Below are 26,187 nucleotides of genomic sequence, written 5' to 3' on the forward strand. Positions count from 1 at the left end.
TTTTTCTTTTTAAATGCAATCACAATTTTTATCAGAAAAATCAATTGCACATTCATTCATTCACTCAATCATTCATTCATTCACTCAATCATTCATTCATTCATTAATTCACTCAATCATTCATTCAATCAATCATTCCCACTTTCATTCACTGATTCACTTACTGATTCGTTTATTCATTCACATTCACTCACCGATTCACTCGCTCAATCGCTCATTGATTCTTTCGCATTCACTTACCGATTTGCTCATTCATTTAGGCTAATCATTCTCATTCACTCAATGGTTTGCTCGCTGATTCGCTCATTCATTTATTCTCTTGTTCACTCGCATACTGTCTTCATTTATTCATTCATTCACTTTATTTCTCATTCACACACTGATTCATATGTTTTCAACTTCATCCTGCATCATGTTGTTGTTTACTTTGTCATCATGGCTGTTTATTCATAGAAGAATGTATGATCGGTGTTGTTTGACCTTTGACCTGCTGTAGATCAGTGTGTTGAGCACATTAAAGGAGAACTCCGGTCAATTTTAACATTGAGCTCATTTGTTTGTAAATTTGGAGTGCTGTCAGTACAGAGAACAACGACAAAAATCGGTGTTGCCTACACAGTGTTATCCTCTTTTTAAAATTTGCACCCTGTTGACTTCAATGGGGCAATATTTAAACCTGCTTTTAGCCTCTTAACATCCTTGATGTGTCATTACAAGTGCACAGGTCATGTGAGTGATTCCTTCAGAGTGAACACGAGTGGATCTGACTGCAGTAGATGTGGAAGATATTGATAAAAATGATGTTTATTCAGCCAGCGCACATACCTGTATTTACATCCTGTTTTCGGTCGAAGTCCATAGTAATCGAATGATTGTGAACTCGACAATCGATTACTATGGACTTTGACCGAAAACAGGATGTAGGCAACACCGATTTTTGTCGTCGTTCTCTGTATTGACAGCACTCCAAATGTACAAAAAAATGAGCTCAATGTTAAAATTGACCGGAGCTCTCCTTTAAGAACTTTGGCCCTGTCCCAAATGGCACCCTAAGCCCTGGCGGTTCACACTTAGCATAGTAGGTAGTACAGTCTTCAGCGCAGGCTCGGCAGAAGTGCACATTATTGACTCTCTTCAGAACCCTTCGGAAACCTAAAATGACAAATTGGACACCCAATGGATTTGTGGACTCGCACATGCGGTGGCCATTATAATTGCACATGAAGTGTGCCATTCGGGACAGGACCTTTCCCTGTGCTGGTTTTGAGAGGAATCTGTGGAACACGTGTGTTAAACCATCCTTACGGTCTATCTTCTCGGTAGCTGAAAGCGCCTTTATATTAGCCAAACTATTATTGAAGGTTGAACTTCAAAATGATGACGGTTGATTGATTCTCTCTGTGTTCGTTTGCAGGCAGTGTCTGTGCTGTTTTAAAGAATACAAGCACCTCGAGGTGTTCAGCCAACTGGTTTATGCCCTCATTAACTTGGTCATCGCCCAAGTAACCAACCTTCGGGACCGCCTTCGCAGTGGCCATGGCAACAGTAGGACTGAGGGGGTGGAGCCTGAATGGGGCTCCGCCCAGCCACAGCCGTCGCCCAATGAGGACGAGCCTCTGAATGTGGAACGGGACTCTGCTGATGAGGACGGTGCAGCAGAGGATGGTGATCAGCACAAGAACCAAAAGCAGGGGGTCAAACCGGACCCTCAGCCCAGGCTCGGTGATCCCGCGGCGGGCGACAGCGGGAACGAGAGCGGCCTGGACCTGTTTGCATCCTGGAGCACAGAAGACCAGGAGAAACTGCTGCTGTGTGCTGCCAAGATCTTCCAGATCCAGTTCCCCCTGTACACGGCCTACAAACACAACACACACCCCACTATAGAGGTAATGCATACTCGTGTATATACAACGCTCTGTGTTTCAGAAGTGTTTTCCCGAGGCATTTAAAGTCCGCATTAACCGGAATATTAAATGAGAAAAATAAGGGGCGTGGCTTGTTTTTACTCTCTGGGAATTGATTGGATATAGAAAAGTAGGCGTTCCGTTTGCTGTCAAAGCTCTAGAGATTACGAAGATTACGAATAAATGAGAGATTACGAAGGCAAAAAATGTTTGCGTGTGGATCAGAGCTGCACGATTAATTGTTGAAAGATTGCGATCTCGATTCAAACACCCATTCGATCTCATTCCTAAATGACAACAATTCGCCTGTGTCTATTAAACCTTTGACAAAATCACAGCGAACATTTAAATCTGCATTTGTCGCTGAGCCAGAGAGAGCAGTTATCATGTTTAGGTGTAAAACAGCTTCACAAACAGTCTTTTCAACCACACAATATCTTTATTTCTGTGTTACAAATATGTCTACGGAAGTTATCAAAATAGAGTAAATCACCTTTTTAATGTAACTTGGTGCTTCAAATAACGGTTGTATCAATTACATCGTTACACCAGTAGGTGGCGACAGGTGACTGTTAAAAATGTATTTCTCAATGAATCATTAATTCAATAGATTCGTTCAAAAACGCTGATTCATCCACTAATGAAACAAGTGAAGTGTTTATGAGTGAGTCAATCATTGAATCAATCATTTAACCTGATTTTAAAAAAAATAATTCATTCAAATTAATTAAACATTTTAAATAGACTGCAGCAATTAATATTTTGTCAGAAACTCTACACTGAAAAAAATGATTCGTTGAATTTAATAATTTGTTTATGGTAAGTGGTTGCACACAATTGATTTTAGCTACATTTAAACAAATGCATTAAGTTGAACTTAATCAATTTTAGTTCAACTTAATGCATTAAATGTAGCTAAAATCAATTGTGTGCAACCACTTAACATAAACAAATTATTAAATTCAACGAATCATTTTCAGTCTAGGAAATTACATGCTATTTTGTTTAGTTTCTCTTTTCGCGAGTGAATCGTGATCTCTGTTTGAAACTAAAAAAATGGTGATTCTCTGTGAGTCTGCATCCAGAATCGTGCAGCTCTAGTGTGGGTTAACTTGCATGGGTGAGTTGTTTACCACTAGACTAGTACTGTGCGCTAACAAAGTAATTAGGGTCCATTTTGATATTATGCCGACTTTAAACTTGCAATGAAACGGAAGTAAGGTCAGATCTTTTCTTTTGTATTGTGAAAAATATTCTGTGCATCAGTTGTTGATTGGATGTTGAGATGTGGGCGTTGCACTCAAGTGAATGCGAGCTCGCAGTGGATTGTGGAGGGACGTGGTTTAAGTGGGATAAACGAGAGTCCGGCATACAGAGTTGTCATGTCATTTTGATGAAACAATACAGGGTCAAAAAAAGGTTAAAAAAATAAACACGCACATGGATGAATCTCTGACAATAATCTAGTACATGCATTTACCAAATAGATTTTTTTTTTTTTTTTGGTAAAAAATGTTTACCAGCATTAAAACATGTTTCATTTGCTTTAGTCATCAAGGTACCGCTGATAAATATACCATCACTAATCCCAAAATTAAAAAAAATAATAATTTTGGTGCTTTTTCTGTAGATGCTTTTCTGTCATGCATTTTTTTTTTCTCTGGTTTTTGTGTAGTTGGACAAACCGATAAAACCTGAAGTGTACATGACACAAAGTGTAATTGAATATTTGAAGTATTAAATACACATCACGTGCCACTTTTGTCTTTCTGATCAAGCTCACGGTGTCACGGCCAACTGTAGTGCGATTAACTAAGCCGTATTTACACCACATTTTAAAAAGACAAATGATGTCTTTATTCTGACTGAAATCAAATAGTGTTTTTCCTGATCCATCATTGTTGTCAGTGCCAAGTACTTGTGCCCATTAATTCTAGTTTATCAGAAAAAAATTCACTATGGATGTTTTTAATGGCATTTTTTACCTTCTTTTAGACTCAATCGAGGTAAAATACACACACCACACAAGCATTATACCCTTTATAAACCACTTTATACTCTTCCAGTTAGTGCTTTGTTATTCATGAATGATTTGGATGAACCCAATAACCTCAACACACACAAAAACTGTGTTCTGTGGGTTTGTAGTTGCTCACTACTGTATTTATTTGGATCGCTCTCTTTTTTTAATATCTGTTTGTTGTTTTTGCCCTCAGGATATTTCGGCACAAGAGAGCAATATCCTCGGCTCTTTCTGTGATATGAATGTAAGTGTCTCTCTCTCTCTCTCTCACACACACACACACACACACACACACACACTCTCATGATGATGGGCTTGATTACACCGATTAGAGATAATTTGTGAGCTCAATAGATGCGGAGTGGACGCTGCAGGACTAGACTTAACTGACTTTGAGACAACTAGGTGTGGCTTGTGTGTGAAAGTACGGGATGTTCTTTGTTTAGATGTTGCTTGGCGTGATTCATCCGCTCCCATGAATCATCACAGGTTTTAGTGATTAAATTTAAGCTGTTCATCATTCAAACGCTATGGAAGAACGCTTTGAAGTCTAATAAATGAGAAATAATTTCGGCATGTCTTTGCGGTCTGTAAATAAGTGCTGCCTGCGACTGCTTTGACAATCAGTTCATCTGTGGATTATTTCTTATAAGTTTGTGTTAATGTTACACGTTGTGTGCAAAAAAAGATATTTATGAAATATTTAATAAATAATAATTTTTAATCAAACATTTAATGATAAATATATGCACACAAATTACACCATTCACAGTACAGATCTGGCTAATAATAATGATTAAACGTTACATAAAATATTTTATGTATAATAATAATGTTTTATTATTAAGCATTAAATATTATTATATTATTAATAATTATGATTAATTGCATTATTTATAATTATAGTAATAATAATAATATATTTATAATATAGAATTATAATTATATATTTAAACTATATAATATATATTAAAATGTATTATAATATATTGTATTAATAGTAATAATTTTAATAGGTCATGTCTGGTTTTCATACACATTATATTATATTATTAATTGAGATTAATTACATTATTAATAATAATAATTATTATATTATAATTTTAATAAGTAATAGGTCATGTCTGGTTTTCATACCTATAATAATTATTATATTAATTATATTATTATTAATTTTATATTATTATTATTATTAATTAAATTGCTCTTAATAATAATTATATTTTAATAGGTAATAGGTCATGTCTGGTATTCATACTTATTATATTATATTATTATTATTAATAATTATGATTAATTACATTGTTATTAATAATAATTATATTATAATTTTAACAGGTAATAGGTTTCATCTGGTTTTCATGCATATAGTATATTATTGTCATAATTTTGATTACTTACATCCTTTATTAATAGTAATTATTATATTTAATAGGTTATAGGTTGTGTCTGGTTGTCATACCTCATGTTTTCTGTATTTAATGTTATAGTTATTTAATAATTTATGTTTAGTAATAAGAATAACTGACACAAGATCCTTTGGGCCTTATGAATCACGAGCTAAATAGATTTTTGTGCGAATAATTTGTAAAATCTATGCATTTATTTGAATAAAACTGTTTTAATGATTTGATTGAAACTCATTTTAAAGCAGGATCATGCTGTTGATGAAGTGCTGTCACGTGTGTGTGTGTGTGTGTTTCAGGACGTGGAGGTTCCTCTGCACCTGCTGCGATACGTGTGTATGTTCTGCGGGAAGCACGGCCTCTCTCTGATGAAGGACTGCTTTGAGTTCGGCGCTCCTGACACTCTCCCCTTCCCCATCGCACATGCCTTCATCACCATCGTCTCTAACGTGAGTCCGACCTCTGCGTCGCCCCATCAAACCCGAGTCTGCCGTGTGTTTGACCTGTAACCAATCAGGTGTTTTTCCTGTGCACACAGATCAGAATATGGTTGCACATTCCCGCTGTGATGCAGCACATCATCCCTTTTCGCACTTACGTTATCAGGTAAGAACGCTTTTCTAAACTGCTCCTAAAAGTGTAAATCTTTTTCATCTAATCAATCCTGATTGAGTCGCTTAAAGAGCGAGAAAAAATATAGTGAGAGAGGCAGAGCGAGACAGAGGCAGAGCAGAATCTAAGTACTCTTAGAAAGAGCGCTGCCGCCCGCCAAGAGTCTGCGCTCGGTTGAGTTGCTAGGAAGAGCATCCCTCACCATAGCAACAGTCGCCACGGCTCTCCTCACATGACCTTGGGGGAGCCAGACGGCTGAGAGAGCCGGTCATGTGACTCGAGCCAGACCGGATTAGAGCAGCACAGAGAGAGAGAGAGAGAGAGAGAGAGAGAGAGAGAGAGAGAGAGAGAGAGAGAGAGAGAGAGAGAGAGAGAGAGAGAGAGAGAGAGAGAGAGAGAGAGAGAGAGAGAGAGAGAGAGAGAGAGAGAGAGAGAGAGAGAGAGAGAGAGAGAGAGAGAGAGAGAGAGAGAGAGTGTAGAAGTGTGTTCAGATGGAGAGAGATTTTTTTTTTTGCTGGCCAAATGTTATGTGTTATGTTGTCCCACCTCAAAATTACTATTATATTTTAAGATTTATCATACACACACACACACATAATAAATGTATAATATTAAATGTACATACCATATAAATATTCATCCACCTAGAAAAATACAATCATCCCAAAATGATTATATTATATTTATATTATATTTTGAATATATATTATATTATATTCATCCACCTTGAAAAGTAATGCCACCTCAAAATTATTATATTTTAATATTATATTATATAGATTATATTAAATCTTCATACCATATAAATATTCATCCACCTAGAAAAATACTATCATCCCAAAATTATAATATTGTATGAAATTTGTGGTATTATATTATATTATAATTTTTGTATTATATATATATATATATATATATATATATATATATATATATATTAAATATATAATACAAAAATATATATATTATATTATTTTAATTATATTTATTCATCCACCTTGAAAAGTAATCCCACCTTAAAATTATTTTTATATTTTAATATTATATTATATAGATTATATTAAATGTTCACACCATATAAATATTCATCCACCTAGACAAATACTATCATCCCTATATTATATTATATTATATTATATTATATTATATTATATTATATTATATTATATTCAAATCTATACATTTATATATAATTTAATTTTCCATTAATATAATAAAATGCATAATTTTTTTTTTTATTGAAAGTACATTTTCGTTTCTTTACAAAAGACAAACAGACTGAAACTCATACAGCTATTATGTATTCCATTACATTATTAAACTGACACATTTAAATAACATACAATATAAAATAGTTGATATGTAAATGTAATGATTAAGCCTCTGAAATGCTCTGTCATTTGTACTTTTTTTTTTACTTTTACTAGCTTTATCATGCGGCCTGATATATCCTTTATGACTAGAAAGGTTTTTTTTTTTTTTGATACCGATCCTTAAAAGAATGTTTAGTCAGGTTTAATACAAGTTAAATCTCTGAGAAAAAAAAAAAAAAAACATACAAATTACAGCAATGCTCTTGTAATAGACGTCTAGAAGTGTTCTGTGTTGTTTGAGCTGTAAAGCTGCCGTTTTGAAGGGAGTCTACTGGACGAATATTTGTGATTAGTTGTTTTTATGTGCCAAGCATCTGGTTGTATGTGAATCTCTCTCTCTCTCTCTCTCTCTCTCTCTCTCTCTCTCTCTCTCTCTCTCTCTCTCTCTCTAGGTATCTGTGCAAGCTGTCGGATCAGGAGTTGCGTCAGAGCGCGGCGCGTAACATGGCCGATCTGATGTGGAGCACGGTGAAGGAGCCGTTGGACAGCGCGCTGTGTTTCGACAGAGAGAGTTTAGATCTGGCCTTCAAGTACTTCATGAGTCCAACGCTCACCATGAGACTGGCCGGACTGAGCCAGATCACGGTACGAGACGCACAAAACACACAAACGCCCTTTTTCCATTGTATCCAGTCTGTGCTTGATTGGTAATTGGTCAGAGCTCAAGTAAAAATCAGATTGAGCTTGCTCTTAATGGGGTTTTTCCGAATATTAAGCAGGTTTGGGTGTTTATTTTGATCCCAATTTAAATGTTGGATTTCTTGTCAAGAAGTTGGTTCAGTCTTGTTTTTGTCAGTTATTAAACATTTCCAAGGTGAGGCGGTTTTTGAATTTTAACGATACAGAGAAGCTTATTCATGCTTTTATTTCTTCCCGCCTTGTTCATTGTAATGCTTTGTTCTCTTCTTTGCCCCATCGCACTTTATCGCATTTACTATTACAAATAGCCAGATTACTGACCAGAACAAAGTTATTTCATCGTATTACACCTGTTTTAGCTTCTTTACATTGGTTACCTGTTTATTTAACGATTGATTTAAAGATTTCATTGTTGACATATAGCTTTGAATGGTTTGCCACCTAAATATTCTACGTTCACTTTTTCATAAAAACATGAAAATTGGTCCTTTGCACCATGACCTCGAGCCAAACACCTTTTCCAAGCCTTTTTTCCCTTGGTCGAACATTATTAAAGTTATGTTTAATAATAAAGTTATGATGTATTTCGTAAATTACCCCACTAATAATGCCCAGAATGGTACCAAACTTCTACTGTAGTACAAATAGGTTCTGTACTCATAAAACAAGGCATTGGAAAGTTTGTAAGTACATCAGGAGTTTATTTAAATAACACTTGCCTTGCGGCTCATGCTACTGCTAACCCGGACGTCGAGCTCACTTCCGTGATTTGGGAAAAGCCCGTAAAAGTCCTGGCAGAAAGTGATGCATAAGGATGTAGTGTAACGACGCCCAGCTTCAGGAATGCACTAATATTTTGTTGGTAGTACCAGTAACAATTATTAGTTAACACTAAGTTAACACTTTGGAAAAATGAATAAAAAATGGGTGTCATTACTACATCCTTATGCATATCACCTGGACTAATAGAGCATGAACTATGGAATATTTTGCCTATTGATATTAGATCATCTGAATATGTGTTTGTTTTTAAATGTCGTCTGAAAACGTACTTGTATAGACGTGCTTTTATTATATTGTGAGTAGGGCTGCACGATATTGGAAAAAAAATTACATCGTGATATTTTTTTCCCAACGATATATATTGCGATATTGCGTGCCATCAATCCAGGCTAAAGTCAATAATTAGCCTACCTTTCCATGATATTAATAATTTCACTAAGCAAGCTTCATTACAAGTGACAAAAAGGCCACTTAATATTTTATTCCAAAATTAGAACATATTTCTGTCAGAATTCGAAAAAAATATTTCTGTCAAAAAATCTTATTCTCTCTCTCTCTCTCTCTCTGTGTCTCTATGTTTTCGGTGCTGATGCAGTGACGCGTTCATGTAAACGGCACTTAAAAGCTGTCACAAAGAACCAGCAAAAGTAATGATTATGAATATGTAAAATATTACAATGAGACATTTTAATTATTTATTAATAAACAAGTGTTTTCTGTAAAGATGAAGTTGACGATCTTCATCTTCGCAGTAGTGATCGCGTGGGAGAGAAATGCACTTTTCATACGTATTACATAGTTTTATTTTGTTTTGAATGGTTCTGTTTAAAAGTAAAGATTTCTGTAGACAATAGATATATTTATATATTTTTTTTAGGTGTGTGAGGCGAGTAGGCTACCTTATACGCTGAGTTTCGGTTCATGGATTCAGGTGCTGGCGCCTCCGTGTCGTGATTATGTCTGTTATATTTACTTTTTATTTATTAAATCCAGGAAATTGGATAATGAAACACTGATTAAAATTAAGATACAATTAATACAAAACGAAATTCGCTTTAAAGAAAGACTTTGTGCTTTCTGTTTGAGGTCTCTGTGAAAGTTTTAAAGCAGTCTTTTAGCAGTCACGAAAAATAAAATACTTTTTAAAAAAGACAACCATCCACAACTTTATAACACTCCAGCAAAGTACCTCTTTTTGGTCAACATCCTCCTTTTTGTAGACGAAATAGTCCCAAATAGCTGATTTTGACTTTCTTTTTGGTACAAAATCCTTTTTTTTTTTTTGGATCCTCTTCGTCGCCCATTTTTAGCTATAGGATGCCAGTGAATGTTGGCTGTGAGCGCGGTGCTACCGTTCTCTTAATACACCATGGGTGCTACTACCCTTCACATTGCATGTTCTTCCGACGATGTGACTATCGCTCATTCGCACATCGCGATGTCGATATTAAAACAGAATATCGTTCAGCCCTAATTGTGAGGTCTTCTGGGTATTTTGGGTTTCGATATTTTTTGTTTCTTTATGCACTGTGTATAGCTCTTCATTAATGTGTTTTAATGGTTGTGTTTTTATATTGTGTAAAGCACTTTATGCATTGTTGCATTAAAAGTGCTATATAAATAAAACTGTGCTTACTTACCAACCTGTGCTTGTGTTTCTGTAGAATCAGCTGCACACCTTCAATGACGTGTGTAATAACGAGTCCCTGGTGTCTGACACTGAGACGTGAGTGTTTCGACTCCTCTGCTATTAGTAGTTCGGTCAAGCTGGACCTCTATTGACATCTTTGTTTCATCTCGCAGGTCGATAGCGAAGGAACTCGCGGACTGGCTCATCAACAACAATGTTGTGGAACACATATTTGGACCAAATTTGCACATTGAGGTGAGGAGACATCGCTCATATTTATCCTTGTAGTTTTTTGGTTGCATGTCTAGTTCTCTCTTGTTGCTGAGGTTTATTACTTCTGATTGTGCTTGTATTGTTTCTGCTGTAGATCATTAAACAGTGCCAAGTGATCCTGAACTTCCTGGCAGCCGAGGGCAGACTGAGCACTCAACATGTGGACTGTATATGGGCCGCCGCTCAGGTATACTCACACACTCTCTCACACTCACTCACTCACACACACGCACGCACACACACACACACACACACACACTCACACTCATTCACTCACTCTCACACACACACTCACACACACTCTCACTTACTCACTCATAATTATAATTATTATAATAATTGATTACTGACTATATAATAACAGCACTATAACTAATAAATGCAAAATAACTTTTATTTTTTATTTAATTACTGAATGTTGCTTTTTGTAAATGTTGCATACTATGTTCTAAACTTTTTTTTTAATTTTTTTAATTTTTTTATTTCTTTTAGTGAAACATGCAAAAGAACAGAACAGAACAGTCAGGTCACCAGTGGTATCACATACAATTATGATTTTCATATGCAGTTAGCTTCATATATCGGTGGTTACTTTCCCAATAATTACAGAAGAAAAGAGAGACATAAAAAATATAGGGCAGGTAAGAACAAAAATCGACAGGCAAATATTTAGTAAGTCCATAAAAGGTTCAAGTCCATTCAGTCCCCTCAAAAAACACACAAATCCAGTATATTTTCATTGATCAAATAATTCACATACAGAAAAATAGGAAATTACCATCAATATGATAATACTGAAATATTGCTAAAGTGTGGAGAGGAAGAAGAAAAAAACACTTAAAAAATAAATAAATATATATATATATATATATATATATATATATATATATATATATATATATATATATATATATAAACTACTTAAAATGACAAAAACACAACAAAATTACTAAAACTTAACATAAAAACCGACAATATAAACACAGGCTTTCAATTCAAAATATTCATAGATATTATAATAGTACATAAATACTAAAATAACACTGCATACTATGTATTGAGTAATAGACGCTTTCCTGTAGAGCTGTTACTATTGTTGCCATTTTTAAGAGGTTTTACTATATTTTCGAGTAGATTCTGCCCTCTTGATACAAGTCAATGAAAACAAGAACACACACACACACACACACACACACACACACACACACACACTCTCTCTTTCTCTATTCGGCCTTTGTGACTCATTTATTTGTCTCATTAACTCTGTGTCTCTGTGTGTTTTCTGTAGCTGAAACACTGCAGTCGCTACATCCATGACCTGTTCCCCTCGCTCATAAAGAACCTGGACCCGGTTCCTCTGCGGCATGTGCTCAGCCTGGTGTCAGGGTTACACCCCAGCGCACACACCGAACAGGTACGCAGTTCAGTCACATGCTCAGATGATTTGTGATTAACATTAACACACTCCTTTGAGCTCTCACTCTCGTACGTTGGTGAATTTTGATACAGACTAAAGTAAACGTATTTGTGGTTGCTGAGTTGTCTCTCTGTGCGCAGACGCTGTATTTGGCGTCCATGTTGATCAAGGCCTTGTGGAATAACGCCCTGGCTGCCAAAACTCAGCTGTCCAAACAGAGCTCCTTCGCCTCCCTGCTCAACACCAACATTCCCATGGGCAACAAGAAAGGTGCGTGGCTTCTGCTTTTTCATCTTCATGCCACAGATTTAAGATTTATCTCAATTTGAAGTTGGCGTCAATGAACGCTACATGTGGATTCTGTTCACAAAATACTGAATTTGACACTTCTTGTTGTATTCTTACAGGTTCTCCTGCAGGAAGCCCAGAGAGCAGTGACAACAGCGACACGCATCACAGTGGAGGAAGTGACATGGAGATGGACGAGCCAATCATGAGCAGCGGAAAACGAGGGCAGCAGAGGCTGTCGGACACAGAGGTAACGTTCGCGCATATTCCAAAATATTTCATGAAAACAAGTGTCATTCAGCTTAATTTAGATTAGGGCTGCACGATTAATCGCAATGAAACCGCATGCGATTGCTTCATCTGAACACCAGAGGGCGTCTCGCGCACACACACACACACACACGCCAAATATGCCCCGCAGAAGTACAATAACACAATAACAGCCCTAATTTAGGTGTTTTTTGCTAGTCAAGTCAAGTAATTTATGTGTTTTTTGCTATTCCAGGAGTCTCTGCAGGGCAGCTCGGACGAGACGGCTAACAGTGGCGAGGAGGGCAGCAGCAGCGGACGCAGCGAAGCCTCGAGCAACGAGGCCGGATCCAGTCGAGCCAGCCAATCAGCAGGCAGCCCTGGCAGCGAGATGCACTCCGACGACATGGCTGACAGTGAGGCCCTGAAAGAGGAGGAAGAGGAGGAGGAAGAAGAGGAGGATGACGATGAGGATGACGACGAGGATGATGAGGACGATGAAGACGACAGACCCGCCGTCACATCCGAGAGCAGCCCGCAAAAAGAAACCCGAGAGCCTTCTACATCAGAGATGCGCAAACGCAAAGCCGGCGAAGCCCTCGGAGAGGTTCAAGGTCCTCCAGAGCGCCCGGGCATTCCCGTCTCCGGACTTTCCAAAACAAAATCCATCCCTTTCAACCCAGAAGCAGCCGCTGCCATGGTTGCCTCGTCTTCCTCCCTTAGGATCCTTGAACCCTGCTCTTCTTCATCGTTGTGCCTGGAGGGAACGTCGGGAGAACAGGCTGATCCCTCCTCACATTCCCAATCCCAGGATCCCCAGCACCCGCAGCAGGGCGGCCCGGAGATGGACTCCTCCGGTTCCCAGGAGCCGTCATGTATGCCTCGACCGACGGACTTCCTGACGGAGGCCATGGGCAACGAGTTCTTCAACTGCAGGCGTTTCATCAGCCCTCAGCATCACCATCATCATCACCACCATCATCATCATCACCAACATGATGGGTGAGGCTACCTTTCAAATGTGCTGTTGACGTTTCTCTGCCAACACCTAGTGAGCTCCCTTACTAAAGAAAGTTGAAATCGTTGTCTATGTAGGCGGCTCACTAGGTTTTGACTCAAGAGTAGAAGTCTGCAATCCTGCGGCACAACGCAGGATCTCTGGGACACGTCGCAACAGTGCAGCGCGGGACTAGTTTTTGCTAGATTAATGGATGCGGGAGGGAAGATACTGATATGTGTGCGGGAAACGGGAGAAAGAAATGACACATGGGCTCCTGTAGTAATGATAATAATACAAGTCCGCACAAGTCTGTCACTGGAGATCTGAAGCGTTGTGTGTTTGGAAATTGGAATTGGAATAGAATTTAACCGGAATAGGATGGAAAAATCCGCATAGACCTCTTCCTACGGGCTTTTGTGGGTGGGAACGGGACAAAAACATTAAAGTGTCGGGCGGGAGCGGGATAAAATATAACGTAGTTTTGGCGGGAGCAGCACAGAATAACAGAGCCATTGTTTTCTGGTAACATACTCTTAACACACACTCTCTCTCTCCGCAGTCACATGGTAGAGGACATGCTGAGCGCCGATGACGTAAGCTGCAGCAGTTCCCAAGTCAGCGCCAAATCCGAGAAGAACATGGCGGATTTTGACGGAGAAGAGTCCGGATGTGAGGAAGAGCTGGTCCAGATCAACTCTCACGCTGAGCTCAGCTCGCACCTGCAGCAACACCTGCCCAACCTGGCCTCCATATACCACGAACACCTGGTGCAAGGTACACACACACCTCAGTGAAGCGCAGCACTGTGTTCGTTTACACACAAGTGGGATTTCAGAGTCTCGGAGCAGCACTAAATGACGCACCACACAAACTCCATCACTGCACACTCGCAGTTTGAGTCGCTTATAACCCAGCAAGCAATAGCCGTCATATCAAATATAATCCCGACTATGAGTAACCCACTTCTAGCCAAAATAATGTAGTTTTTGCTAAAATAACTTGCTAGATGTATGATATTCCATCATATTATCCAAGTCAACAGTGATTACAAGGCATTAGGTTTAATTTTTTTGAAGTTATCTAATTGATGACTAGTTTATTCTTGGGCTATGGTTAGACGTCTGTTAAGTTTTCACTGACAGCCCAGATTTAGCCTTGTTTCAGCCTAGACGTCAGGGCTGTGTTTGGACGGCTATTAGACGTCTTTTAAACGCAAAATTGCTTGCTGGGAACATGCATTTGAAACCGCAGCACCGCGCCAACCGTCTTCCCAAATCTGTAATGAGAATTGTTAATAAAAATGTTGTCAAAAGAGAAGCTTTGAGGTCTTCTTCCATCAAAATAAAAGTAGTTTTAATATTTGAAAGCATAGAAATGAACATAAATCTTAGTATTGTAATTTCAGTCAGATTAGAACTTTTACACATTAGAAATAAAGTAATAAGACAGTGAGACACTGAGTTCATTTTATCTGACAGAAGTCACATGATCATTTTAGTCCGATGTTTCATTTTTCTAAATGTCCGCTCCAGGTCCGTCGGTGCACAAACATCAGTACTCAACCCACGCGGTGACTGACATCAACCTGGACAACGTCTGCAAGAACGGAAACACTCTTCTGTGGGACCTAGTCCAGGACGATAATGCGGTATGTTCACTTCACCGCAGACTATCTGAAGTATTTCGTGTGTGGATTGCGATTCTCATGTTGTCCTTGTGACCAGATCCACCTATCGGAGGGCTTGATCAATGAGGCGGAGAAGCTGTTGTGCTCTCTGGTCTGCTGGTTCACTGACCGTCAGATCCGCATGCGTTTCATCGAGGGCTGTCTGGAGAACCTCGCCAACCACCGGTGAGGCCATTACAGAGCTGTATGAAACTGCTGAGGAGGTTTGGTCTTCTCTCAGGTCCTGTAGGAGATATTTGACCGTTGTGTTTCTGTGTGTGTTCATCAGGTCGGTGGTGGTGTCCTTGCGTTTGCTGCCGAAGCTCTTTGGGACGTTCCAGCAGTTCGGCTCCAGCTATGACACTCATTGGATTACCATGTAAGAGAGTGTGGAGAGGAAGAATAAAAAAAAAACTTTAAAAAAATATATTTAAAAAAATAATAATTCAAATGACAAAAACACAACAAAATGACTAAACCTTAACATGAAAACTAACAATATAAACACTGGCTTTTCACAGACAGGACAGAGCAGGTTACTTTTGATATGAAACACAGTCTCAACTTTCAAATTTGGTCTTTTTTTTTAAGAAATTTAAACAATAAATACCGTTTTGTGTCTCTTTAATGTGTCGTGACAGATCGCTCAGTTAAAGCTGCTCGTGAACCAATCATCTCTTCCTTCTAGTTAATTTATAGCATCAAATAAACATGAATGAACATCAGAAGGAATGTTGTTTTAACCGCGGAAAGACGTCAGTACACACCGCTTTTCAAGTTCAAATCCACCGGAGTTAATCTACTAACTCTCCTGACTGCTTTGTCAGACAAAATGGCGGATTCGGCGGATGGCGGATTATGATTGCTCAGATCGCATGTCAATCAAATTCCCTGTGAAGGGTGAATTGGAACTTGGATTAGTTTACAGATGTTTTTGAATGAGTAAATGTTCATATTTTCCCTGTGTGTGTGCTGCAGGTGGGCGGAGAAGGAGCTGCACATGATGAAGCTCTTCTTTGATGATCTGTTACACTATATCCAGGACGTGAGAGAGCAGCGCCACAAATTCGCTCTGTAAGTCTGGGTGTTTGTCTATATTTCTGTACTACCGTTCAAACGTTTAGAGTCGGTAGATTCTGTTGTTGCTGAAGTCTCTTCTGCTCACCAAGACTGCATTTAATTTATCAAAAATACTGTTCTATTGTGAAATATTATTACAATTTAACACGATTTTTATCTATTTGATTATATTTTAAAATGTCATTTATTCCTGTGATCAAAGCTGAATTTACAGCATCATTACTCCAGTCTTCAGTGTCACATGATCCTTCAGAAATCAGTATAATATGTTCAATTATCAATATTGAAAACAGTTGTGCTGCTTAATATTTCTGTGGAAACCGTGATATATTGTTTTAAGGATTCTTAGATGTATAGAAAGTTCAAGCATTTATTTGAAATAGAAATCTTTTGTAACATCACAAATGTCTTTACTGTCACTTTTGATCAACTAAATGTGTCCTTTCTGAATAAACGTGAGTTTTGACATCAATCCCATGTGTCTCAGGTACAGTCACAGCGCGGAGGTGCAGGTGCGTCTGCAGTTCCTCACCTGTGTGTTCTCAACGCTCGGATCACCTGACCACTTCAGTGAGCGTCTCTCTCTATCTCTCACACATTGCTGCCTGTGTGCATGTGAGAATTGCTCTGTAACAATATGTATATCCTGTGTGTGTGTCAGGGTTGAGTCTGGAGCAGGTGGACATCCTGTGGCACTGTTTAGTGGAGGACTCTGAGTGTTACGACGACGCCTTGCACTGGTTCCTTAACCAGGTCCGCAGTAAAGACCAGCACGCGATGGGCATGGAGACATATAAACATCTCTTCCTGGAGAAGGTCTGGCTAGCGTTTAGTTAAACCCTAACCTTTATACAGTATGTGCCATGAGAATGAATCTTTCATCACCTGATTCTCGCCGTCTCTCTCTTTCTCAGATGCCTCAGCTGAAGCCGGAGACGATCAGCATGACGGGCCTTAACTTGTTTCAGCATCTGTGTAATCTGGCTCGTCTGGCCACCAGCGCTTATGACAGCAGCTCCAACTGCGAGGTTTGATGCAGCAAATCTCGAAATCTCTCTGGTTTGTCTCGATATGTTCTTCTTTCTGACCTCTCTGTCTCTCTCTCTCTTTTTCTCTCTCTCTCTCTCTCTCTCTCTCTCTCTCTCTCTCTCTCTCTCTCTCTCTCTCTCTTTTTCTCTGTAGTTGTGTGGTATGGATCAGCTGTGGGGAATCGCATTGAGGGCTCAGTCTGCAGACATCAGTCGAGCTGCGATCCAGTACATCAACTCCTATTATATCAGCGGTCAGTTAACAACAAACTCTTACATGTATTGTAGAATTCATAACCATTAAATGTTTACAGTTTTATAACCTCTCAGGTCTAGAATAAATGCAGGAAGAAACATTATTGTTCTCAATTGGTTTTCTAAAGAGATGTTTGGATTTTTGATTTTGTATTGGATTGATGGATGGATGGATGGATAAATACATAGGATGGATGGTAAATAGATAGATGGATGGATGGATACTGGATACTTAGATGGATGGATGGATAGATGGATGATAAATATTTAATTGTATTCTGAATAAATGTGAGTGTGTAATGTGATATACTGATGAGTGTGTGTAACCACAGGTAAAACGGGTCTGGAGAAGGAGCAGGAGTTCATCAGTAAGTGTATGGAGAGCTTGATGATGGCGTCTGCTAACCTGGAGAAAGACGCCCACTCCAGCCTCACCATCATCGAGAGAGGACTTCTGCTGCTCAAAACACACCTGGAGGCCTTCAGACGCAGGTACACACACACACAAATGCTCACATCCCCTCACTCGCACTGCAAGAAAACATGCTTACATGAGAAATTCTCTGTTTTTTATATATATTAAAATGGAAACAGTCATGTGCACATTGATTGCTGGGAACATTTAGGACCTTCACCCTGTAAAATAGCACAGTTATGGCATTTACTTTTGTCTAAACTCAGTCATTGCATCTGTGTGTGTGTGTGTGTGTGTGTGTGTGTTTTCAGGTTTGCGTATCACCTGCGTCAGTGGCAGATCGAGGGGACGGGCATCAGCAGTCATCTGAAAGCTCTCAGTGATAAACAGTCTCTCCCGCTCAGAATCGTGTGTCAACCGGCAGGACTCCCTGACAAGGTTCATCATCATCTTCTTCATCATCATCATCTTCATCACTACTATTTGCTCAGACTTCAAGCTGAGTTTAAAAAAGCTTTCTTCATGAACGAGCAGTGTTTCCTCCATCTTCTCTCGTGCTCATTCTCATGTTGTGTGTTTGTGTGTGTGTAGATGACGATCGAGATGTACCCCAGTGATCAGGTGGCTGATCTGAGGGCAGAGGTCACGCACTGGTACGAGAACCTTCAGAAGGATCAGCTCAGCCAGCAGGCGCAGCTGCAGGAGTTCGGCCAAACCAGCCGGCAGCAGGACTTCCCAGGTACACACACACACACACACACACACACACACACACACACACACAGAAAACAGATGCGCTCTATTGACTGGCGTCTGAACCATTAGTATATTGAACACAAATGCGCATCTATCCATCTGTCTATCTATCCGTATATCCGTCTGTCTGTCTATCCGTATGTCTGTCTATCCGTCTATCTTATCTATCTGTCTGTCTTATCCGTCTGTCTGTCTGTCTGTCTATCCGTCTGTCTGTCTATCCGTCTGTATATCTATCCGTCTGTCTGTCTGTCTATCTATCCGTCTGTCTGTCTATCTATCCGTCTGTCTGTCTGTCTATCTATCTGTATGTCTGTCTGTCTGTCTGTCTGTCTGTCTATCTATCCGTATATCCGTCTGTTTGTCTGTCTATCCATCTGTCTGTCTATCCATCTACATATCTATCCGTATGTCTGTCTATCCGTCTATCTATCTATCTGTCTGTCTTATCCGTCTATATATCTATCCGTCTGTCTGTCTGTCTATCTATCCGTCTGTCTGTCTATCTATCCGTCTGTCTGTCTGTCTGTCTATCTATCTGTCTGTATGTCTGTCTGTCTGTCTGTCTGTCTATCTATCTGTCTGTCTATCTATCTATCCGCCTGTCTATCTATCTGTCTGTCTATCGTCTATATATCTATCCATCTGTCTGTCTATCTATCTGTCTGTCTATCTATCTGTCTGTCTATCTATCTATCTGTATGTCTATCTATCTGTCTATCCGTCTATCTATCTATCTATCTATCTATCTATCTATCTATCTGTGTCTATCCGTATGTCTGTCTATCCGTCTATATATTTATCCCTCTGTCTGTCTATCTATTAATCTGTCTATCTGTCTATCTATCTATCTATCTATCTATCTATCTATCTATCTATCTATCTATCTATCTATCTATCTATCTATCTATCTATCTATCTATCTATCTATCTATCTATCTATCTGTATGTCTGTATGTCTGTCTATCTATTAATCTGTCTGCCTATCTATCTATATCCATCTTTCTGTCTATCTGTCTATCCTTCTGTTGATCCATCTGTCCATTTTTTTTAAGAATCAGTCAAACAGAAAAAAATATATTCATATACAATATATAACATGTGTATATATAGTAATCAATCATATATAAAGGTAAAACTTAATTGAGTCAATTTACAAGTACAAATGATTGTTCATATGGCAACATTCTGCAGTCAGATTGATGTGTGTGTGTGTGTGTTTCTGTGCAGGTGGTCTGATGGGTCCGGTGCGCATGATCTCATCAGGACACGAGCTGACCACCGACTACGATGAGAAGACTCTTCATGAGCTCGGCTTCAAGGACATGCAGGTAAACCACAGCAAACCCACATACGGCCGCGCACCCACAACCCTAGAACCTAAAACACTGAGAGACTTTCCTGTGTGCCGTCAGATGGTGTTTGTGTCTCTGGGCGCTCCGCGGAGAGAGAGGAAGGGCGAGGGCGTCCAGCTGCCGGCGTCGTGTCTGCCGCCCCCTCAGAAGGAGCACATCCCCATGCTTCTGCTGCTTCAGGAGCCCCACCTCACCACCCTCTTCGACCTGCTGGAGATGCTGGCCTGCTTCAAACCGCCCGGCCCCGACAGACCCCAGCACAGCACTGAGGTAACGTCCAGCTCCACACCTCTGACCCGCTCCAGCCTGAGTGAAACCAGCGTCCAATCCAGTGTGTTTCCTCCAAGCGGCAACCTTCCGATCTCTCTCTGTTGAACCTAACACGGAAGTGACTTAAACTGCTATTCATCGACTGGCCACTAGAGACAGGCTCCAAAAGAGAGTCAATCCCATAAACCCCCATGTTAAAATGCCCAACTTTACAGCAGAAAAAAATATGTTTACAGCCTGGTACAAAAAGTGGTTTTGGTCTATATAGCTAATTTTGCCCTTCATGACAACTGTGAGGGGGGTGAATTTTTTTATAACTCATCCGTTTAAATTATATTAAGCCTTAAAGTTCTGCATAATTAAGGGCGTGGCCACTTGAGTGACAGGTGGATTGCCGCTGCTGTCACTACTAGCCGTTTTTCTGCTGTCTGTTAGCGTCACGTCACCTCAGATAATCCCGCCTCTTTGCCCATTTTCTGTTATCCTGGAGTGACGCGCATCCAAGATGGCGACGGTCGGCTCCGCCCACTTAGGCTTAAAAAATGCTCTTCAGAAACCTACGGATGACGTCATGGACACTACGTCCATATTTTTTTTACAGTCTATGTTTTCCTTCTGCAGAGCGTTCGCTGCGAGGAGCTGCACCTTCACGCGGAAAATCTCTCCCGCCGAGTGTGGGAGCTGCTCATGCTGCTGCCCACGTGTCCCAGCATGCTCCAGGCCTTCCAGAACATCTCCGATGACACGGTCAGTCACATCATCCATGTTTACCATTGATTTAAGGCCAGACACCCCTGGTAATTAGGGAAGAACATGTACACTATACTTCCCGAGTTGAATGATAACATTAAGAATAAAAAAATAAAAAAACGTATTACAAGTTTCCAGAAATGTTATGTTTAAATATGCAAATCAAATTAAATATGCACTAATTTGCATGTTTTCAGAAGAGCAATCTGAACAATGAATAAAGCCAGGTTCAACATTTTTGTTTCATTTTGTTGACATAGTTTGAAGTTTTTATCACATAAATCAAAAAATACGGTCAACTGCCAGAAAAAAATACATTATCACCATGGATTTTATTAAATATTTTTTATAAAATCAGGCAAATGAAGTTTAAGAATATTAATAGGAATAAAACTGTCAAGATTGGTGTATGTAAGGGCCTACATTTTTTAGGAAACAGCCTTTATAAATATGTATTGTTTATTTTACTGCACTTCATCTGTTTGCATCAGGAGATTTCAATTACAATTAAAGGGATAGCTCACCCAAAGATGAAAATCCTGTCATCATTTACTCATCCTCAAGTTGTTAAAAACCTGTATGAGTTTCTTTCTTCTGCTGAACACAGAAGAAGATATTTAGATATTTTGAAGAATATGGGTAACCAAACAGTTGATGTAACCCATTGACTTCAATAGCATGGGAAAAAAAATACAATGGAAGTCAATGTGGTCCATCAACTGATTGGTTACCCATATTCTTCAAAATATTTTCTTTTGTGTTCAGCAGAAGAAAGAAACTCATACAGGTTTAGAACAACATGAGGGTGAGGAAATGATGACAGGATTTACATTTTTGGGTGAACTATCTATCCCTTTAAAAGTGTCTGAAATAATGTGTTATGAAAAGCCAAATAGCCCAAAATCCCCTGCATAAAAAACAACATTTGAACTTATGCACTGCATGAAAGTTTATTCGTCTTCATTGTGACTTTAGGGATCTGACGGGTTGTGCTGGAAGGACCTGCTGAGGATCAAGAGCCCCCATAAGCTGCTTTACGCTTTAGAAATCATAGAAGCCCTGGGCAAACCCAACCGCAGGATTCACCGCGAGTCTACGGTACACTACACACACACACACACACACACACACACACACCATCTCCGTCACACATGCAGCCCTGCAGGTCTGTTAATGAAAGCTTCTCACGAGACGTGTGTGTTTATGTGTATTTCAGGGCAGTTACAGTGATCTGTATCCAGACTCTGATGACTCCAGTGAGGAACAGATTGAGAACAGCAAGAACACCTGGAGCTGCAAGGTACAAACGCCTCTTCTCACACTTCCACTGAAAAGGATCTGTTGTTATTGTTCCTTGACTTGGGAACTAGTTGAAACTCCAGATGTAGAGGTTTTAGTAAAATGATTTTGCCATTTGTAATTGTACAGCTCTGTGTTCCAGCTCTGATTTGACTGTATGGTGTGTGTATATATGAGCTGGACGCATGTCTCTGTGTAACACATTCACACGTGTCTCTCTCCTGTAGTTTGTGTCGTCTGGAGGCCTTCAGCTTCTGCTGGACATTTTTAACTCTGCGATTTTAGAGCCGAAAGAACAAGAATCCTGGACAGTGGTGAGTGTCAAGAACCAAAAGGAAGCAATAAAACAATTAATTGATTTTATGTAATTCTTTTTTTGAATCATTGAGATTTTTTGGCATTATGATATGATTTTTTACTATAATATGAAAAAATTTATATTGCAATGCAAAACAAATATATATTGTGATATGATTTCATTTTATAATCGTACAGCGTAAATATAAATAATGCCTGAATTAGTTGCACTGAATGTCTGCTTATTTTGAATTAAAACAAATCAAATTATATTCAGGATAGTTCTGAATAAATTATAATAATGCAGATATATATTTTTTATTTTATTTATTTGTGCATTACAAAAGAGTTCTTTGTGGAGAAGTGAGTAATTGTTATAAAATAAATTTGCTCATATCATAAATATTACAAATGACCTTTTTTCTACCAAAAAAATAGAAATAATTTTTAAATGTGCTTATTTTTGCATTACAAAAGAGTTTTTGGAGGAAATGTGCATAATTGTCTTAAAGATTTATAAAATGTCACTGGCCATATAAAATTTGCTCATATCAAAAGGGCTTATTTTTTCTTCTAACAATGAGAAATTCTTTTTTTAATTAATTTATTTATTTTGGGATTACAAAAATAAGAGTTTTTCGAGGTAATGGGCATAATTGTTTTAAAGATAATGTATAAAGTCTTATCGTTCATATAGCATTTGCTCATATCAAAAAGCCTTATTTTCTTCATCTTTTCTAATGACTTTGATGTGAATCAAGCCCTGGGCATTTTCTCTGTGAGATGAATGAACAGCTGTGAACATCATCTTTCTTTTGTTTTCTTGTCTCTCTGTAGTGGTTGCTGGACTGTCTGGCGTGTCTGCTGAAACTCATTTGTCAGTTTGCGGTGGATCCGGCCGATCTGGACCTGGCTTATCATGATGTTTTTGCTTGGTCTGGTCTCACGGACACTCAGAGAAAGAGGGCGTGGCCAGGGAAGTCCCGTAAATCCACCGGGGATCATGGGAAGGGCCTCCACATACCCCGTCTTACAGAGGTGTGAACCTTCTTCTGAATTCTCTTTTCTCTCTGTGTATGTGTGTATGTTTGCTGTCACTAATTTTGAGGTATTGTCCTACTCTGTCAGGTTTTTCTAAGTCTTGTTCAAGGCACCAACCTCATCCAGCGGCTCATCAACGTGGCCTACACATACGACAATCTGGCGCACAGGTGAACAGCACACACACACACACACACACACTGGAGTCTCCATTTATTATTGATTGAGTTTAACATTGGCATTTTGCTAGGCTAACAAAGTAATACTCTAATAAGCTTATACAAACACAGTGCACACAAACTGTGTAAAATATCATATTTTTATCAACTCTTTTTAGAGATGCTTATTATACTTTTTTTTTTTTATAAAAAATTAAATAATTTGTATATATATATATAGAGAGAGAGAGAGAGAGAGAGAGATACTTAGGGATATTTATTATTAAACAAATAATAAATTATATATTTATATATATATATATATATATATATATATATATATATATAAATATATATATATAAATTCTTAAAAAATATACATATATTTTTTTTTTTATAATAATAAGTTTTTAGAGTTTTTCGTGTCTGTTTGTTTACCTTCTGTCTTCTGATTGCCCTGTAGGGTTCTGAAGGCCCAATCAGATCACAGATCCAGGCACGAGGGTAAGCACATGATTGGTTATATATCTTTGAAGGTTTTAATGAGTTCTCTACTCATTACTCATTGCTGGTGATGTGTTTGTGCAGTGACGCATTACTCCATGTGGCTGCTGGTGAGCTGGGCTCACTGCTGTTCTCTGGTGAAGTCCAGCCTGGCCGACAGCGAACATCTCCACGACTGGCTGAAGAAGCTCACGCTGCTCATACCTGAGGTAAACCAACACATCTGGAATGACTTTCCTCTGCCACTGTTGTAATTAAGGCCATTTAGGTGGGGAACAAATACATTAACCAATCAAATCATATCTATTCAGCCCAGTTACAATAATTAAGCTCGACCCTACATCTCACAAAATAATTTGTGGATTGCAACATATTTTGAAAATTGAATGCTTTGTTTTATTTTACTTTATTTTACTTTACTTTATATCTTTTATTCACTTAAGTTTTTTTTACACATTTTTTCCCTTCATTTATTTTATCCCTGGGAATTAAACACATGACCATGGTTTTGCTAATGCCTTTCTCTGCTGTTTGAGCCTTTCCTCTGATACTGTTGTAATTAAGATCATGTGGGCGGATAACAATCACATTTAACCATTAAAATCACAGCTTTTTTAGCCCAGTCATTGAAAGCAAGTTCCACCTACATCCTTCAAAATAATTTATGATGCATCATATTCAGAAAGTTAAATGCATTGTAAATGCCATTGATATTCATTTTTAATTTTTTTTTTTTTTATGCATTTGATAGACTAAAACGCTTTAGTCTATCAAATGCATAAAAAAATAAATTAAATAAAAATGAGTATCAATGGCATTTACAATGCATTCAAGGTTTTCTGAGGTCATGCATTCCCTGTGAATCGAACCCATGACCTTGGTGTTTCTATCACCATGCTCTACTGCTAATGCTACTGTGCTGACAGAGCTGTGTTGTGTGTGTGTGTGCAGACAGCGGTGCGTCAGGAGGCGTGCAGTGGCCTGTATAAGCTCTCTCTGTCGGGTCTGGAGGGAGGAGAATCCATCAACAGATCCTTCCTGCTGCTCGCCGCGTCCACGCTGCTCAAGTTCCTGCCCGACGCACAGGCCCTTAAACCCCTCAGAGTCAGTACACACACAGACAGTGTCTTCAAACTCTTTATGTGCCAGTGTTAGTCCTGGAATGTTATAGTATATATGTGGATCATTAAAGTTGTTCTAAGACAAGAACGGGTATTATTCAAAATTCCACTTCAAGTGTTGAGTACTGTGTATATATAAATATATAAGCTTTTATTTTTATATTTTCAGTTTTCATTTTAGTAAATTTTTTGGTTATTTTATTGTGTGCTTTTGTTATTCTTATTAGTTTTTTGTATATTTCTAAATAGTTTTATTTCAGTTTAAGTTTTTAAGTTAATAATTTCAGTACATCAACTTGCAACACATTTTTGTTGCTATTTTTTGTTTAGTTAAGTTTTCTATGGAATCTTGTTGGCAGAAATGTAGGAAATAAACTTGCCAGATTTGCTAGATAAAATGGCGCAATTACCTTTTTTTTTTTTATTACCTAATTTTATTTTGTTGCAGAAACAAGCTTCCCATCTAATATTTATTTTATTTTATTTCAAACTATTTTTTTAAATGGCTTTAGATTTTATAGGGCTTAATGTTTTTGAAAACGATACCGTTAACGTCTCCGTGTAAACTACAAAAACGTGACTTTGGCAACTTCAG

At 38.5% G+C, this 26,187-nt stretch overlaps 1 protein-coding gene across 1 annotated transcript in view; it reads left to right on the top strand.

The window, feature by feature from the left end:
- usp34 (ubiquitin specific peptidase 34) overlaps window positions 1–26,187 on the top strand; it is a 58,291-nt gene that overhangs the window by 4,911 nt on the left and 27,193 nt on the right. The window contains exons 3-37 of the mRNA XM_079895895.1: window positions 1,415–1,886; window positions 4,121–4,171; window positions 5,633–5,782; window positions 5,872–5,939; window positions 7,711–7,903; window positions 10,405–10,466; window positions 10,544–10,625; window positions 10,738–10,830; window positions 11,932–12,057; window positions 12,201–12,330; window positions 12,468–12,598; window positions 12,854–13,599; window positions 14,157–14,371; window positions 15,130–15,245; window positions 15,322–15,449; window positions 15,553–15,642; window positions 16,242–16,337; window positions 16,831–16,913; window positions 17,005–17,159; window positions 17,258–17,371; window positions 17,526–17,625; window positions 17,959–18,118; window positions 18,353–18,479; window positions 18,633–18,780; window positions 20,028–20,128; window positions 20,213–20,422; window positions 21,044–21,169; window positions 22,148–22,270; window positions 22,389–22,472; window positions 22,699–22,785; window positions 23,606–23,806; window positions 23,897–23,979; window positions 24,431–24,471; window positions 24,556–24,680; window positions 25,423–25,575. Of these exons, the coding sequence (XP_079752021.1) occupies window positions 1,415–1,886; window positions 4,121–4,171; window positions 5,633–5,782; window positions 5,872–5,939; window positions 7,711–7,903; window positions 10,405–10,466; window positions 10,544–10,625; window positions 10,738–10,830; window positions 11,932–12,057; window positions 12,201–12,330; window positions 12,468–12,598; window positions 12,854–13,599; window positions 14,157–14,371; window positions 15,130–15,245; window positions 15,322–15,449; window positions 15,553–15,642; window positions 16,242–16,337; window positions 16,831–16,913; window positions 17,005–17,159; window positions 17,258–17,371; window positions 17,526–17,625; window positions 17,959–18,118; window positions 18,353–18,479; window positions 18,633–18,780; window positions 20,028–20,128; window positions 20,213–20,422; window positions 21,044–21,169; window positions 22,148–22,270; window positions 22,389–22,472; window positions 22,699–22,785; window positions 23,606–23,806; window positions 23,897–23,979; window positions 24,431–24,471; window positions 24,556–24,680; window positions 25,423–25,575 (5,170 nt within the window). The remainder of the gene's footprint in view (window positions 1–1,414; window positions 1,887–4,120; window positions 4,172–5,632; window positions 5,783–5,871; window positions 5,940–7,710; window positions 7,904–10,404; window positions 10,467–10,543; window positions 10,626–10,737; window positions 10,831–11,931; window positions 12,058–12,200; window positions 12,331–12,467; window positions 12,599–12,853; window positions 13,600–14,156; window positions 14,372–15,129; window positions 15,246–15,321; window positions 15,450–15,552; window positions 15,643–16,241; window positions 16,338–16,830; window positions 16,914–17,004; window positions 17,160–17,257; window positions 17,372–17,525; window positions 17,626–17,958; window positions 18,119–18,352; window positions 18,480–18,632; window positions 18,781–20,027; window positions 20,129–20,212; window positions 20,423–21,043; window positions 21,170–22,147; window positions 22,271–22,388; window positions 22,473–22,698; window positions 22,786–23,605; window positions 23,807–23,896; window positions 23,980–24,430; window positions 24,472–24,555; window positions 24,681–25,422; window positions 25,576–26,187) is intronic.

Source organism: Squalius cephalus (assembly GCF_949319135.1).
Source record: "Squalius cephalus genome assembly, chromosome: 2".
In the NCBI taxonomy this organism is placed as follows: Eukaryota; Metazoa; Chordata; class Actinopteri; order Cypriniformes; family Leuciscidae; genus Squalius; species Squalius cephalus.